Source organism: Cygnus olor, chromosome 5 (assembly GCF_009769625.2).
Source record: "Cygnus olor isolate bCygOlo1 chromosome 5, bCygOlo1.pri.v2, whole genome shotgun sequence".
Taxonomy (NCBI): domain Eukaryota; kingdom Metazoa; phylum Chordata; class Aves; order Anseriformes; family Anatidae; genus Cygnus; species Cygnus olor.
Genome location: NC_049173.1, coordinates 23629100 through 23646002, shown reverse-complemented (window position 1 = coordinate 23646002; position 16903 = coordinate 23629100). Strand labels below are relative to the sequence as shown.

Sequence of the window (16903 nt, the reverse complement as noted above, 5' to 3'; positions counted from 1 at the left end):
TAGATTAAAGATCACACAGAGCCTAATTAACACGTTACTTTGGCAGGTTTGTTTCTGGTACTGTGATAACTCCAGGAAATCACTTTACTTGAGCAGAAACTTAACAAGTTACCAGTTTTAACAGTTTTTTATTGCTCAAGTAGAGCAGACAGGATTTTTACCTAATACCTCTTCATGCAGTCCAGTGCCTGGAAACACCACCCCAAAGAAGACATGAAAGAGCCATGCTGATGCCATACTACTTTATCTAGTTTGCATATTAATTTTCTAAGTACTTAAAGTTTCTAGCACCTAATTCTGTAAGCACCTAATGTCACTAAGTAGTGACATTAATGAACACATTAGACTATAATTCATACCAATTACCTGTATCACTCTCATTAAACTCACTTCAGTGTTTACTTGGATACTACCGTAGTTAAATTGTTATTATAATTCCTCTACAGATTTTGTTAATATTCTAACTTAACAATTTTCATAAGTATAAAGACTTTGGTTTCTTTTCTAACTTAGAAACCAGAGCTCCAAAATTTTTTCTGAGGCGACATTACCTTCCATGCAGCCACATGATGGCAATACAATTCACTTTAAATCAAACTCCTTAGGTCTAAATTTCCCTTTTTGGCCTTCTGAAAAATTAAAACACCCTTTGCAAGGTCATTGCAATGCTTCTTTTTCACTTTAGTCCCAAGTCCAAGTGGATATAACGATTCATAAAGCTTATGGCCGTCAGGGCCTGGGAAGCATCTGTGTGCTTCTCTCTGAGACGTCATGCACCTGACGCCCCACTAATCCCCAAGAGGCCTGGTGCACCATGGCACCGAATAGCTATAATTACCTCTGGAAGCCAGCTGCCACTCAAGTGACAGAGAAACCTGCAGAGCCATTCCCCCCAGCCCACACTGCTGAGCACTTGGACCATTTGAATACAATATTAAATAGAACAAGACACGGGCAATATGGTATTTTTTGCGAAGCTGAGCTTGTCACATTTGCAAAATTAATATGGTGTGGCAGGAGATGAAAGGGCCACCTTCTCCGAAGAGCTCTCGTGTCTATAGAGCCAGGCAGTGTGAGCCCAAGAACGAAGTGCCTAGCTTTGTAAAACCATGAGTTTTTCAGACTCAAAATGGGCAATCAGCAGCACACTCCAAGTCCTCTGAGATAAGCAGAAGATGAGGATGCAATGACAGAATGGGTGAAAAGAGGCATTTCCCACCACGTCTAAGCAAAGCTTTTTTTAGGTCCCACTGGAGCACTGCACCAACAGGCCTCTGAGTTTCGTTGAAAGTCCTAGGCCCTAACAGTGCAGCAAACCACAAGCACCCGGAAAGCAAAGAGCACTGGGAGCCTCTAGGAGATGCTCTTTCTGGGACCTCCATACAGTGCTATGTAAATTTTATTATCTTTCCTCCTGTGTGACCCCCCCCTGCACTCCGCATGCAAATGGGAGGACTGAGCGCCAGCTCCACGGAACTTAACAGCCTACATTACAGCTAAGTTGTTGCTGCTGTTCAAAGTGCGTTGCTGTCTGGGCAAATTTAATTTTTCTTTGAAAGGAAGGAAACACTTAGGATATAAGAAAAGAAAAAGAAAAAGCTTGTCTTTGTCTTCTTTGCAAAGCAGGCTGAATTCCCTTGGTAAATACCAGCATTATCATTTTGTTTCTTTTGCCTTTCCTTCAACAGAAGTTACACTTACCCAATTTCTCCCTGCACATTCTCCTCTGCAGAAGACATGGCTCAGGACATGAGCCAGATCAGACTTCATTTGAATAGGCCCTACTGATAAAATCCCCAGCAGAAACTGGAAGAATGCATGACATCTGCTTCTTTTGACAATTGTTCAAGGAAGGTGCATTTATGCATACATATACATATGTGCAGTACTGCACGGGTGCCAGCCAGCTCATGTATTCCCAGGACAGAAAGGGGACGGTCAGTATTGGGAGAGTCCACCTTGAGCCTAAAATCTGACCAGGAAAGAGTTTTTGACGTAAACATGGGAGGTCTTCAGATTACCTGCCCCATTCAAACTTGACCTTCTTGGTGGAAAGCCCATTGACTGTGTGACACTGCCCACTCAGCACAGAGCTGTCGACAAGCAACTTTGCAAGCCAGGACAAACAGCAGGCTTTTCTTTCCTCCCGTCTAAGCATAAGGTGGAGTCAGTGACCTTCTCTTCATCCCACCTGAGAGTCCTCTTGGGGAAAGAGAGAGGCCATTTTAAGAAAGGGAAGGTACACTGGGAATCCCGCTGAGTGACAGGGAACAGTTCTACAGCAATTGCTTTGTTTAAAATGCAAAATGTGGATGTGTTTAGAGGACATATCAGCATCAATCACTGTATGCAAATACTGCCTGTGGAGAAGAGCTTCCCCTGTAAGTCACTCCTCACTGCCCTAATCGAGTTAGCGCTAGTGACTGAGGGCATGTCGAACGCTGATGGGCTGCTGATAGCACTGTCCCGGGAAAAGATTAATAAAAGGCAGCAGGAGTGCTTAGTCTGACCAGGGCACAAAGTGAGGGGGGGGGGGAGCCGAGGGGGGAGGACAATGGCATCTTTATTTTTTGAAATCATTGTCCATTACTGCAGACAAAAAAAAAAAAAAAAAAAGGCAGCAACACCTTGCAGCCCTCTTCCACAATCACCAGCAGGCTTGTGGATGACGTACGCTGACATGGACAGGAGACCCTGCTGGCTTGCAGTCTGTAGCTCCCTTCACAGAGGCACGTGGGTCCACAAATATAGGTAAGTAAAGCAACTATGCTGCTATTAAGCTTAGAACTAACTTAACTAGGGAAAATAGAGTTTTACAGAGAAACACTGCAAGGATTTACTTGAAGGAGAAGGGAGACACATAGGCCCTGGCAGTCATCAAGGAAAAACCACCCCACCACTCCTGTGCCAGCTCTGCGAGGCTGATGCTAGCAACCCTGTGATGCCCATAGGCAGTGCCCAGCATGGTGACAGCACGAGACCTAGCGCTGGGCTGCCTGTGACTGCGCGGGACTGGTTGCAGGAGCTGGTGGTCTCTCTGAGCACTTAAAGCAAGGCCCCGACCTGAGCGAGGAGTTACAACTACAAGCAAACTTCTCTGGCAAATGCATCCCCTGGCACTTGCTGGCAGATGTACTCTAAGTATTGTTAATGATAGTCATTAGCATCATTCCCTCCCTTCCTCAGCAGCCAGGGAAGTAGGAGAAGAGTAGGGAGGGTGCAAATGTTCTCAGTGTTCTCAGTGCTGGGAGCAGAAAAAGAGTGGAGCACTATTAGTTAGGCTCCTTTTCAGCCATCCACTGAAACCACTCTCTTCCCAGTCAACTCTTAAGCCTTCTACCTCGCCCCCTTCTCTTAGGTTCCCTCACTGGCACCTTTGCCCCAACACCCACACTTGCTGCTAATAGGGTTTCCCTCTTGTCATAGTCTCTTGTTGCAAAGACTTCTGCCCTGAGCTCCTCTTCCACCACATCTGCCCTCCTGTTATGGTTTAAGCCAGCAGGCAGCTAAGCACCACACAGCCATGTGGTGCTCCCAGTGGGATGGGGGAGGGAATTGGGGGGGGGGGGGGGGGGGGAGGGGGGGAAGGTAAAAACTCATGGGTTGAGATAAAGACAGTTTACCAGGACAGAAACGGAAGATTAATAATAATAATAATAATAATAATAATAATAATAATAATAATAATAATAATAATAATAATAATAAAAAATTAATAATATATTAATAATATATTAATAATAATATATTAATAATAATATATTAATTATATATATATATATATATATATATATATATAATAATAATGAAACTTACAAAGCAAGTGATGCCCAATGCAATTGCTCACCATTCACTGAACGATGCCCACCCCACCCCTGAGCAGCGGTTCCCCCCACCCTGGCCAGTTTCCCCATATAATTGCTCAGCATGATGCCATATGATATGGAAAAACCCTGCAGCCAGTTTGGAACAGCTGTGATGGTTCTGTCCCCTCCCAGCTCCTGGTGCACCCCCAGCCTCCCCACTGGCAGGGCAGTACCGGTGAGAAGCTGGAAAGTCCTTGGCTCTGTGTTAGCACTGCTCTGCAACAACTAAACCATCAGTGCGTTATCAGCATTATTATCCTAAATCCAAAATACAGCACCATACCAGCTACCAGGAGGAAAATTAACTCTATCCTAGCTGAATCCAGGACACCTCCTCCGAATTTGACTTACTGTCCCATGATTCCTGTACATCTGAGTTACTGTCAGCTCCTTGGAGAATGGAAATCTTCTCTTTTATGTATCTGTGAAGTGCTCAGAGCACTTATATTGCTCTATAAATAAGGATAATAAGAATCTAATGCTGACAGCTCCAACAGATGCATAGGATAAGGCCTGCCCATGGAGTGAGATCATTCTGCTTACTGGAAGATTTCATACCAAATAAGCTTCTACCCGAAGTCCAATACCTATCAAAACCCTTCCAAGCAGAGCAAGAGCAAAGCTGGTCCTTCTGCACGCAGTCTTATCATTGCAGCCTGGCTCTCCAAGGCAGACTGAGGAATACCATACAGGGTGTACACAATATTTCTGGAAACACAGTGCAATGTTTCTAGGCTTCTAGAGATGAGATGCATCACTACTACTCAATCAAGAGTGAGGCAGGAGAAAAATTCTTTTGGCACAGTTCATGGTTACACCACAAATGGCAGCAGTATGGCACATACCTCCAGCTCCAATCTACATTTTTATCAGCTTCAGGTTGCTGTTACCTGAAATCATTGCCAGAGCAGACAAGGTGAGTGCTTTCTCCGTTCCTCGCCTCATCATCTCCAAGTCCCAACAGATACTTCTGTTTGCCTCTGAGTTACTTCAACTTGCCCACAGAAACTGCTGGGCCACTGATCTGCACTTGGAGGGCTGCTTGTGTATCATTTGGTGGCCTGGATACAAGACTGAATAAGACATGATACTCTTTCAGTTGTTTTCTAGCCCTACATATTCCACAGCTCTGGCACATTATCCAGGCATGCTACAGCCCGGGCAGTTTTGAGGGACTTACACTGTCTGAAGAGCAGGGAGTTTGCACACTGCATCCCTCTCTCCATCTCTAGCATTAAAAAGCTTAAGATCTTCCAAAGGCATCACCTGCATAGGAGTTCTCCATATGCAGGACCAGCTACCATCTCTATGAGATGATCAACTATCAAATAAGCTTACTATCAGCTTGCCAGTCCATAACTGAAGTTGCTTCTCCAAGGCCCGAGGGCTAAAAACCAGTCAAACCATCATCATCAGTCACAGCAGTCTCTTCAGGGAGCAGGAAGGATGCTTTTTTTCTTTTCTAGTACTCAGTGAAAAGACAGTTTGTTTCTACAATACAAGCTGCTTCCCTACCAGGACAGGAATCAGGGGGGAGCAGAAAACCTGGGACAGACAGAGGGAGGGTGAGCAGTGGGTTCTGGCTTTACAATAGGATGATAAATGATAACAGCGTTAGGAACAAAACCAAACATCCTTCATGCTGTCAGAGCAATAATGCCAGCACATAACAAGATGTGGGCACAGGGCAGTGTAGTTGCTTTCCAGAGAAGCACACAGCTACCAGGTTACTTTTGCTCTGAGTCAACGGACCAATTTGTCTTTCCTGGGTTCCTGCAGAAGAGGGCATGGGACAAAGGGGATTTTTTTCTCTCTGGTTAGCTAAGAACTTCAGATGCTCCACAGCACATTGAGCTCAAAAGGCAGGGCCAAGTCAGCGTTGGATGCCAGTGCAGAAGAACTGTAACAGGATGTGGATTAGAGAGCTCTAGATGATCATGGGCTTCTTCCCACACTGCCTTAGTAGTTACCCAAGGTTACTGTGGGGGCACTGCAGAGCAAGGTGATGGCACTGGGGCCCTAACATAGAAAGGAGAGAAAAGTCCAGAAGATGAGGGCCACAGCAACAAATATGCTTCACAATACTGCCTCAGGTTCAGGATCCCCAGAGAACTTTGCCATCCCTCAGATGAGAACAAAAATCCCTTCCCGGGGCTTACCTCATCTTCACAGGAGGAGGTCACCAGGACAAAAGCAGTAACTGGTGAAGGGAGGGATGCCAAATCACCTCCGTCAGTCTTTGTGAGGAGCAGGATCAATGAGTTATCATCCTGCTCAATGCAGCTGCCCTCCTGCTTTTGTTGTAACCCACAACTTGGCAGTGATGAAAAGATTTATGGCCAGGGTAGAATCATGAACGGGATGGGGTGAGTTGGTCATGCCTGGTTTTGCTTTTGCCAGCTCCCTCTCACCTCTTTGCCAGGGACACAGAAACTTAAGCAACATGTATTGCCTTGCTAAAGACAGCCTACACTCAAAAGCATCAGCAAAATGGGACAAACGTGAGTATTCAGAAGAAAAAGCCTTTGGAGCCAGGTATAAACCTATAAACATACGTCCTGTGAAAAAATGCAATAGAAAATACAAAAACAGCCTGGAAGAGGGTAATAGAAAGGAACACACAAATTAATACACCAGGTAGAACTGAGCACAGCTGTGTAACTCTGAAATTATCTAATGAACTCCTTAAATATAGCATTGTGAGCAGTAGGGTGAACAAATCTCACCTTCCTACTGATTTCTGCCATGTGCTGAATTTACTGTGCTGCATGTAAACGTTCATGAATTCCAATCAGGGTTTTTCCCACTGTTAGGACATTCATGCACCCCTTTTAAAGGACTGCTTTTTGTCTGTCTAGCAAGGGGTGAGGTTGGAAATGTTAACCCAATGCACACACTGAAAAGTCGTCTTCTCTGTCCAGGGAACTTCTTGGGTCCTAGCACATTTAAGATTTCTGAATCTCTTTCAGCAAATCCATTTGGGATAACAGATTCAAAAATTATTGTTGGGAATGAGTGAAAAACTATAGACAGATTGACAGTCACAGACAGACAGCTCGATCACTTAAGCCTTTTTTCATTTGGAAATAAGGCTTGAAGGAATTAAGGTGGTTTTTAGATCTACTGGAAACAGAAAGTTTTCCAGAAAATTTGTGGCTCTTTGAATTATGAGAAGATTTGCATTATGAGAGAGAGATTAAGGAAGACAATTACACTGCAAGAAGGCAGCACTATTTCTTTGGCACCGAGAATTATGAGCAGAGATCCAACTTGGAATTATTCTTTTCAGAAGATAAGGGTGAAGCTTGGAAAGAGCAAGATTTGCAGTAGGAAGAACTGGGGAAAAATAATAAATTGAAAAGGAACAATCTCCCAGGATTTTATGCCATTTGTTTGGGACCCCTGAAGGAAATGAAGAATAGAGCAGCCTTGCTGTTAATACAAAGCCAATTATTATATCAATAGAATTTGCTGCTCTGCAGAGTGAATTCCAGCCACCTACCCAGCTTCTACAGCACAGTAAAATGGCTGAGGTCCCTTGAATTAGTGAGGGCAAAATCAGGCCAACCCAAAGAGAAGAGCCTCCTCTGGCAACCTTGCTGGTCATGTTCAGCATGCCTGTGCATTTCCCCACTGTTGGATATGTGCCCATTTTTCTAGCAACTCCTGACCTTGTTATTCCAAAGAAGAATTAAGAACAATGAAGAAATCTCCTCTGCCAGAAACCTCAAGCTTTGAAATGTTTTGTTTTCTTGATGGGCTTGGCCCTTTCTTTCCTCATACACCAGTCATCTTTTCTGCATCCTGCGTAGCCTATTCTAGTTCCCCTTCTGTGAATATGCTTTCTCCCCAAGTCAAACTGGATGATTCAAATCCCATGCCTGACATGGAAAGCCGTGGAAGTGTTACTGCACTAATACTGACATTAGCTCATGCACTGAAGAGCTTAGCAAGCTCCTGAACTGGAGAAGGAGATGCAAGAAAGGAGCTGGAGAGTAAGAAATATTGGTCCTGCTGGAGGGAGAGGTGACCTACCCTTACTGTAAATAAAACAACAGTTCTGATGGGAGTCAAAGTCCAGGGTGAAACAGTTGTTTGGGGAATTAAGAAAAATCATCCAACTGTGCCTGAGAAAAATTTAGGATGTACAAAAACCTAAGCCATAAACCAAAAGCCAAAGCCATAAACTCTAAAGATGTTTTATCTCTCAATCATGACCTTATGGAAGCATTTTCCACTCAAGCACCAGTGCTCCCCTCCCAGGGACCGTATTCAGTCTTGGTCCACCCACCCCACTACTATTCCTGGGTCATTCCATGCTAGATGGCTGTTCAATGCCACATCCTCTCTACAGCCAAGCACTGAGATCTTCTAGTACCTGCCTACCTCTCAGTCCAGTTCTGGACCTTTCTTGTCATATGAAATGGGTTTTTAAAATGCACATTTAATTTCAAAGAATTTATATGCCACTGAGGAGAAATTCACACCCTCCCCCCAAATGAAAGAAAGAAGACATAAAATCCTGTCCTTGACTTAACCTCTTAGATGCACTGTCTCAGCAAGGATGGAATTCATTCAGCAAGGATTCATTGTAGCTTTATTTCGAAGGCACAAGTTACCAGTGCCTATCCCGGAGGCCAATTACAGCCTCCAGAACTACACAGCAGTATGGGATAGCCTGGTGACCCTTTATACAATGCTCAGCTCCAGCCACTTGTTTGAGTTCTGTGGCGCACCACATGGTTTCCTATGTAGGTTTCCTGGGTTGTTCCACTTTGTTCAGATATGGAGGACCTTTAATTTGTTGCACTGGGCCTTACCAGCAGTGTGCTCAGGAGCAAAGGACTGGGTTATAGTTCCAGCTATCTGCAACGTCCACACCACAAGGCAGCCTCCTTCACTGCACAGGTCTCCAGTAAGCGTTGTTCCCACAGGAGGTGCTGTGTACCCCACAGGAGCACACACAGGGTTAACATTCTTGAATTCCTGCCCAGAGACAAATGGTTTGTGTTGAGGAACTGCTGCTGGGAAGGAAGAAAAAAAAGCCCCTTTTTTATTATTCCGAGGTGCATTTTAATTTGCACAAGCGACATTGTGTCTGTGATGGATTACACGAAGGGAAACATTACAGCCCAGCAAGCTCGGCAAGGAAAAAAATAAGGGAGATATGGGGAGGATTAAAAACAACCTATTGCAATGCAGAATTCTGATAAGGGGTCCATGGTGCCTTCAGAGTGGGAGCAGGTGGAGCTCAGAGTACTAAAAAAGAGAAGGGGCATGGTCTAGGGTGAGGACAGGGGAAAGGTGGTGAGAGCACAGACTGGAAGAAACTTCTTGGTCATCCAGTCCACCCTCTTCCTGCTACCAGCACCATCACAGGAGCCCTTTCATGAAAGATCATGCTCCATCTTAAAATTCATTCTGTTTCTTTTCCTTTGGAAGGATGTTCCAGAATCTCACTTCTCTGATGCTTAGAAACCTTCATTTAATTTCCAGACTAATTTATTCTCAGACAGTTTATACCCATTTGTTCTTGTGCCAACATTGTCCTTAAGCTTAAATAGCTGTTCTCTCTCTTGAGGGTTTTGTGGCTTGATGTATTTATAGACAGAAATCATAGCCCCTCTTTCCTCATTTTGCCTGACTGAACTAGCAAAGCTCCTAAATCTTGTAAAACAGGCTTCCCGTATCACTGGCCATCCTAGTACCTTTGTGTGCTCTGTTCCAGTTCATACCTATCCTTCTGGGCTATTGGTGACTGGAATTGTATGTGCTGTTTCAGGAGCAGTAATAGGCCCTTGGGCAATTGCACAATAGTTCCTCTTGTCTACTGGAAGCATCTCTACACTGAAAATGCCTCCTACCTTCAGAGCTTCCATCAGCACCACGCCAATCATTTGGCCAAGGCCATTAATAGTTAAGACAAGATCAGTCCTGGAAAAGCCTCTTTTCAGCACAATACTTTGACTTTCATCACCACCTGTTGCTGTCGCTCCCTTCCATCACCCTTATGATTCCTCCACTAATCACCATGTGACACCTTATCAAATGATTTTCTGAACTCATGATAAACAAGCTCTAGCTGGTTATCTTGTCAAGGCCAACTATCTCATTGCTTTTAATCCCAATTTCTGTTTTCCTTTCGCACAGGTCCTTTTCCTTCCTTTAAGAGTACAAAACTATTGTACAAGCTAGAGAGAAATCCCTACTGCCTGCTAATGGTAAATGGGTTATGGCACACAGGTAGGCAATTCTGTCCCCTTGTTGGGGGGAGCGATGGTGGGGATCCGCAGTGGTCTCTTTATTACAGTCTTATTTTCTTACTCACTCTTTGGAGTCTCAGCAGCATAACCAGACTCTTTGAACTCCTCCATTATTTTTAGTCCAGTCTCTTCTTGTTTTGAACTAATGTAAAAAAGCATTTCTCCAGAGATATTAATGCCTGGAATTAAAGAAGATAGATTTCTAGCACTTAGGCTTGGAGGCATTTAATAATAATAAAAATGCAACTTGATATGTGGTCTGAGAAATGCCCTAGCACAGCAGGAGAGACTCAAGAAAGCAAGTTGAGTTAGGCAGCCTCTTGGTAAACCAAGGCACCACATTTTTGTACTGTGAATCACAGAGTATTTGAAGTGACCACAGTAAAGATTTATGAGTTAATTTATATGATGCGTCTTATTGTAAAAACCCAGGCATGTCCATAAAAAGGAATGAAAAAACCCCTCCCAGAACATCCTCATTAATAAGCACATAAATAAAGAGAGCCAGGCTACTCCAAAGTCTGTCTAAGCTCCAGTTCAGAGTGCTACTGACCACCTGGAAACACCAGCAACTTCCCTGGAAGCTACACAGGTTCAAGATCTTTTCTAAGCAGAAGCTGAAAGCCTATTGCCATAAACCCTGGAGGCTTTTTCTGCAGAAGAAAGAGAAGAGCCTTGCTGGACTCCCTAAGGTCAGTATAGCTGGGCTCTGATGCACAAAATGAATTGTTTCTCTTGAAAACACTTGGCCATCAGTGCATGTATGTATATATGTGCACAGTGCAATGTAAACACATATCTGTTTGTTTCTCCTGTGCTTCCATAAATGAAATGGTGGGTAAATCTTTCTGGGATGGTGTGAGTACTTGAAGCCTAATGACTCCAACTCTAATGTGCTTAGGTTTTATAATGCTATCATTACCTGTTGTGAATATAAACTCACCCAGGCCTCAGAAAATCATCTAATTTCTTGTACCTTGCTAGTAAGAAAGGCTCTGCTGTTTAAATCCTGTCTGGCTCTGACTAATGCTACAGGCATAATACAACCATTCCCTTGCCTCCCGCACTCTGCCTTCTGGGAAGTCAGATCGCACCCTTTGGTTAGTAGCAGAGGAACAGCATCCTGCATCTTTCCCTGTGGCACCTCTGCCTCAATAGAACTACAAAGCAAAAGATCACACATGCTTTTTTTTTCATTTCAGAGTCAGTAAGGTTAACTTAACATAACTGCTAACAAGAAGGTAACATATTCAAAGGTGGTCTTCAAAAATGTATTTTTCTTTCTTTCTTTTTTTTTTCCTCCATTATCTGGGGCATCCCAGCCCTCTCTATTAATGAAAAGTTGACTGTGATCACGTTTCAGAGCAGAGAGAAACTCTGCTACTCTAAGACTCTAGAAAGGTCAGTGTTAAGCCTGTATCTGTCATGTCACAGAAGTAAGAAATGCCAGTCAACTTCTAGAAAATGCTAAGTGAAAATTTTTAATAAAATAAAGAGTATTACCTCCAAAATCCATGAGTCTCTCTGTGCCTTGCTGTCCTTCTGGCTAAACCTTTTGCAATCAGACATCTTGCTGAGTGCTTAAAGAAAATGTGTCCCTCCTTGTAACATACATCAACTCCACTTTCTCTCCAAGGGGAGTTAAATGTGTTTCTTTAAATAAATTTATCACAGAAAAAATATACAGTACTATTTGGAAAATTCAATGTCAGCTAATTAGCAATTGGCAAATAGGTGTTGCAGGATGGAGAGACTGAATGCAATAGATGAGTCATTCAAACCAAATGCTTTAGGCAGCCCAAGTATTAAGTCCATTTCCTTTTCATTGTTAGTGTCAGTGAAAAAAAATCTGAAATGGGCACCAGAGGTTTCTTGTAGGCAGGCATTCTGAAATACAGTCATTTCCCTCTTTTCCAGCACACCCTAAATCCTGCCAGCTCCTTTCTCTTCTAAGCGAGGTGTAGGCAGCACAGCCTAATTGGTTTCCTCATGTGATGGACATATGAGGGAATCGGTTCAAGAGCTCTGTGATAACCTTCCTCACAGAGATTTGTTTTCAAGACACACTGGATGTGGCAGGTAACATTAGTACAGCCTGGAGATCTCTCGAGAGGAGAAGGGTCCTTTCTCTCAGTGATAGTATTGTAAACATCCGGTCCCCCAAGCAAGGTCCAGCATCCTTCTATGGAACGAAGAGGCAGTTCTCAGCCCTGTTCTGGTGTCACCCAGGTGGGCCTGCAGGGACAAACCTTCTCTCCTGACTCCCGAACAAAGTGCCTTCACAAGCAAGATGACAGTACTGAGAACAGGCAGCAGGGAGAAGTGTTGATGGCCATTGCTCCTGCCACAGTTGCTCTGAAGAAAAAGACTCAGGCACATCCTTTCCCCCACATCAAATGTGGGTGTCAGAAAAATTATTCTACTCCAAATCCAGTGGTTTTCTACCACTGAAGTGCTCTTGCTCCCAGCTAGTGGAGTCAGTATTGTTTTAAAGTGGGGAGGAGATGGCTGGTATCACATAGAAGACTGGGAGATAGTACAGAGAATGCAGGGACTTTGCTTTTCATCTCGTGTGAGCCCTGGGTATGTGGCCAAGGGGCAACTATCTAATGGATTCAAAAGAAGGTGAGGTGGGCTGTGAGGCAGTCCCAGGCAAGCCCAGAAGTCTCAGCTTCACAGCCTTATGCAACTCTGCCAGATTTCAGCCTACTCAACATAATTTTCTGCCTCAGCTTGGAGCCTGCATGCTTACTTACTGCCTTGATACCATAACAGTGTTTTCCCAGAAAAACATGAGCTACAGCTTGTAAACAGTGATTTCCAGCAGTCAACTCCTGAAAATGACAAAAAAGCCATTTTTACAAGTTCTTTCCCTGTCAAATTTCATACTGCCATGAAATAGTGGAACTGTCAGAATATCTAAAAACTGAAGTTCAAAAAAGCTTGATTCAAGGCAATCTTATGTCAACACCTCTTTCTCTAGAATGAAACTGCTGTGAAATAGCAGGGATTTCTAGGGAAAACTCTGAACATTAAATCACTCACACAGGGTTTTTCAACAATGAGACAGCAGAGCAAGGTAGTGGATCTGTCATTTCGGTGTTCAATACGTGCCAGGTCCTTGGGAGGAGCCAGCTGGAAGATTAATCTACTACCTAACCACAGTTCTAAAATTATGTTCAAAAAATATAGGTCAGGCTTCAAGGATCTTTACCTAAAAGAGATGGCCAGTGCCACCACCCTACTGGTGTGTTAGATGCTAACCCAGCGTCCATATGTTTGGGTACAGAGTGAATCTCAGTCACCCTACGTGTCATGAAAGTTATGAGCTAACCCCATAAGTAATGGATGACTTTGCCAAGGTTCAGTCAAATCCTTTACATTATTAAAAACAACAGTGTCAGGTTATGCTTACTGAAGAAGTCTCAAGACACACAAGACTTTTAGAGATTCTACCCAAAACTTTGATGGGACAAAGTTTACGTGTCCATGGACTGCAGTCCTCCTGAAAATAATGAGCTCAAAATTTTCTCTCTTTGGGTGCTCCCAGCCTCTCCCTAGCCTCCTAGAGAGATGCACAGCCTCTACTTTTGCTGCACATTTCAAGAAATCTGACATGTAGAGCACATCACTGCACACTTTTCTGATGCACGTAACAGTGCCTAGCATATTATATAGTCTTTCAGCCCACACGAAGATGCTGTAGGACTAAGCCAAATTTCCACCATCTCCAAGTAACTCTGTCTAGTGCACAGATTACCCAGCCCAGAGTACACCAAGCTCAAAGTATCATTGGTCTTCAGGGTGATGTGGAGCAGTATTATTGATTACAGAGTGAGTGCCAGCACCCATTCTTTGCCTGACAGGACAGAGGGTGTGCATACAAACCATGTGGAATGGGAATGATTTGTGTCATGCTCAGTAAGGTCCTGTATTTCCTTATTGAAAGATGCCTGTGATTCTCCTTGATTCTCCCTAGACAATAACACTAAGGGCTTTAACAAATGAGAAGAGGGAAAATGAGAACAAAGAGGATTTCCTTTGCTCTTTCCCCCAAAAATAATAAAGAGGTACAGACAGACATGAATTGACATGTTCCCTTTGCCACCCTTGTTTTGCCGTAAATGCCTTATTGCAAGAACTGCACTGTAATTAACTCTTGTTTTGTTTTACTATGTATGTATAAAGGCTATTGCTCCTTAGGTGGAGATGGCAATACCCGCTGCAGAGCGTGCCAACTATCTCCTTGCTCATGGGTTCTGGGACCAGCCAATTTCTCTGTGTGATTTATCACTTGGTAATCCATCTCCTCCATCCATTATCCTGCACAAAAATCAGCCCCGGACAGCGGTTTTCTCTGCAGCATAGCAGGCAGAGCTGTCACTTTCCCTGCCCGGTTCTCAGCAGGGCAAGGGAATTTTGTCTTTTCAGATTCAGTAAGCTTCATGGCAATCTGGGTGAATACCTCAACAGTGGAAATAACAGCTCTGTGTACATTAGACTAGAGTGATGACCTGCACAAACACTTCCCTTCAGTTGTGATGGCTTTTCCAACTTAGGGCTTGCCAGCATTTATTTTTATGTAAGTTGGCCTCCATGAACCTTTTTTATTTTCAGAAAGCTACTTAAGTATCAGTTAATGAAGCCTTCAACAACTACCTGAATCAAACAAATCTGTTGCCTCCATGCTGAACTGACAAGCATGACCTACAATGGTTTCAAAAGCTCCAATTGTAGCTTATACAAACATACATTAAGCAATAATTTATGTTGTGAAACAATATGAATAAGCAAAACAATGCATTATTGCATACCAATTTTTGATGCTTGAATTTTGTTCTAGGATTTTTAGGTATGCAATGCACATACAGATCAATACAGCATCTAAACAGTGCACCAGACTTACAATACACTAGAATACCGTAAATAAAAAATATCAATTTCTTTGTATAAGAAAGTGATAACTATATCAATAAATTCAACACATTCTCCTAAAGCTGACATTCATTTATTAGTACAAATTTGGGTTAAGATAATTTCATGAATAGAAACCATGAAGTCAACTCAAGTTTCTTGTTCAGACCTAGTCTAAATTACCAGGCTTTGGGACCAGGTCAGTGCTTCCATATTTGTATGACAGCTGGATGGAACTACTGCAAAGTAAATATTAGCACTGGTGAAGTTTATGCAGAAAAATAACACTGAAAAAGAAATTAAAATTCTCCAGCCTGAAGCTGTGCAGCTCAAAAAACATCTCTAGTCTGCAAAAAGCTCTGTGTACAATAAAGAAAAAGGGAAAAAAGGAAAAAATTATGTCTTTCTTCAAAGGCTCAACAAAGAGCAACTCATCCTTTCAAGAATATGTCTTTCACCTTTGATACAGCTGTACTGGATAGTCTAGAATTTTTCATGTGCTTAGGGAGAGGACCCACAAATCCAAAGAGAGTTCAGGTTGGGGGAAATAATTAATTTCTATTCCTCTCCTTCAACTCTGTCAACCTCACAGGGGGAGGTGCCAGAAAACATTACTGCCCTCCCTCTCCTCAAATTAAAAAAAAAAAAAAAAAGTAGATGAGGAGGTGAGGAGGGAAAGGGGAAACAAAGATACAGAAAGAAACTGGAGAGGGGAGGAGTAGGGATGTGGAGCTGAGAAGCAAGAAGAAAAAAGCATTTGTAAAATTAAAAGGCAGGGCCCCATCAGATTGTGTCGGGCAGGGGAAAGCGTGTCGTAGGCAGGAGTAATTGGTAATCGGAGCAGAAGTGAAGAAAGGGATGATTTATGGGAGCATGGAGACAGGGGTGGAATAATTTTTGGAGCAGAACGGGGAACTTACTGAACGCCTGAAACTCAGCTACTTATCCACTCGTTCTTGTGATAAATTAGCTCTTGTTTAAAGTAACCGGAGCTCCATTTTTCATTCTGATTACTACACTTGATATCTCTCTCTCTCCTTCTGTTTCTCTCTGACCACTGCCCCTTAGCAGGTTCTCTGAGCTGAGGCAATGGGTTTATGGAAACTCTTCACCCCTCCATTACAGTGCTCCCACCCTGCCTTCCAATTACTGTAGGGTTAACTCTTTAAGTTGCTGTGTGTTCCTGTGAGCTGCTTAAAAGTCTTTCTCAGTGTTGACCTGGGAACATATGGAACACGATCCTGTGTTTATGCTATGGTGGAGGGAAGGAGTGCATGTGTGTACTTGTGTGCACACATGTCAGATGCTTGCATGAATGCGGATCAACCACAGTGGTATGTCACGGCCTCCAGCATTTGCGTGAGTGCTTGGCACCTTGGAAAGCAGCAACATATGTGGCCCAGTGCACATCAGGTTATTACTAAGAATGACTTATTTTACAGTGCTACCCAAAGCCACCCCCACTGCCTCAGGCACAAGGTCTCACTGTTCAGTTTACCACATAAATCCATATGAAAATTCAGGTGAGACACAACAGGTAAGACAAACATGTGGCAGAAAGAAGGAGTTGACATACAATGGGAGACTCACCGTAAGGAAGACTGGATGACTTAAAGACAAACTCATCTAAAACACTTTTAAGTGTAAATTGTATGACAAATGAATACTAATAAATATTAACTTTCTTATTCTCATCAGAACCAGTTATTTTCTTTATATTTCAAAATACTGAAGTGGTTTGCATGAAGAGATTTGAAGGAGGAAGTGCTTTTGCCATTCGGTTAAGGGAAGACAAAAGAAAAGTACAAAGGGTACCAGAGGAGACAGATCAGCTAGGGTTCTGCTACCAATGAGTGAAAA

General features: G+C 43.2%; 1 protein-coding gene across 9 annotated transcripts in view; it reads right to left on the bottom strand.

Annotated features, from left to right (window-relative positions):
- The window catches only part of LOC121071097, a 129378-nt gene that overhangs the window by 23963 nt on the left and 88512 nt on the right, over window positions 1-16903 (bottom strand). For 3 of the 9 annotated variants that reach the window (XM_040559102.1, XM_040559097.1, XM_040559101.1), the window contains exons 1-2: window positions 11633-14283; window positions 8687-8852 (exon numbers count right to left, since the gene is read on the bottom strand). The exons of 5 other annotated variants lie outside the window; for them this stretch is intronic. In XM_040559102.1, the coding sequence (XP_040415036.1) occupies window positions 8687-8852; window positions 11633-11698 (232 nt within the window). In that variant the 5' untranslated portion in view covers window positions 11699-14283. Of the gene's footprint in view, window positions 1-8686; window positions 8853-10194; window positions 10309-11632; window positions 14284-16903 lie in introns of those variants that run through there. One more of the 9 variants, XR_005820381.1, reaches the window with a different exon arrangement.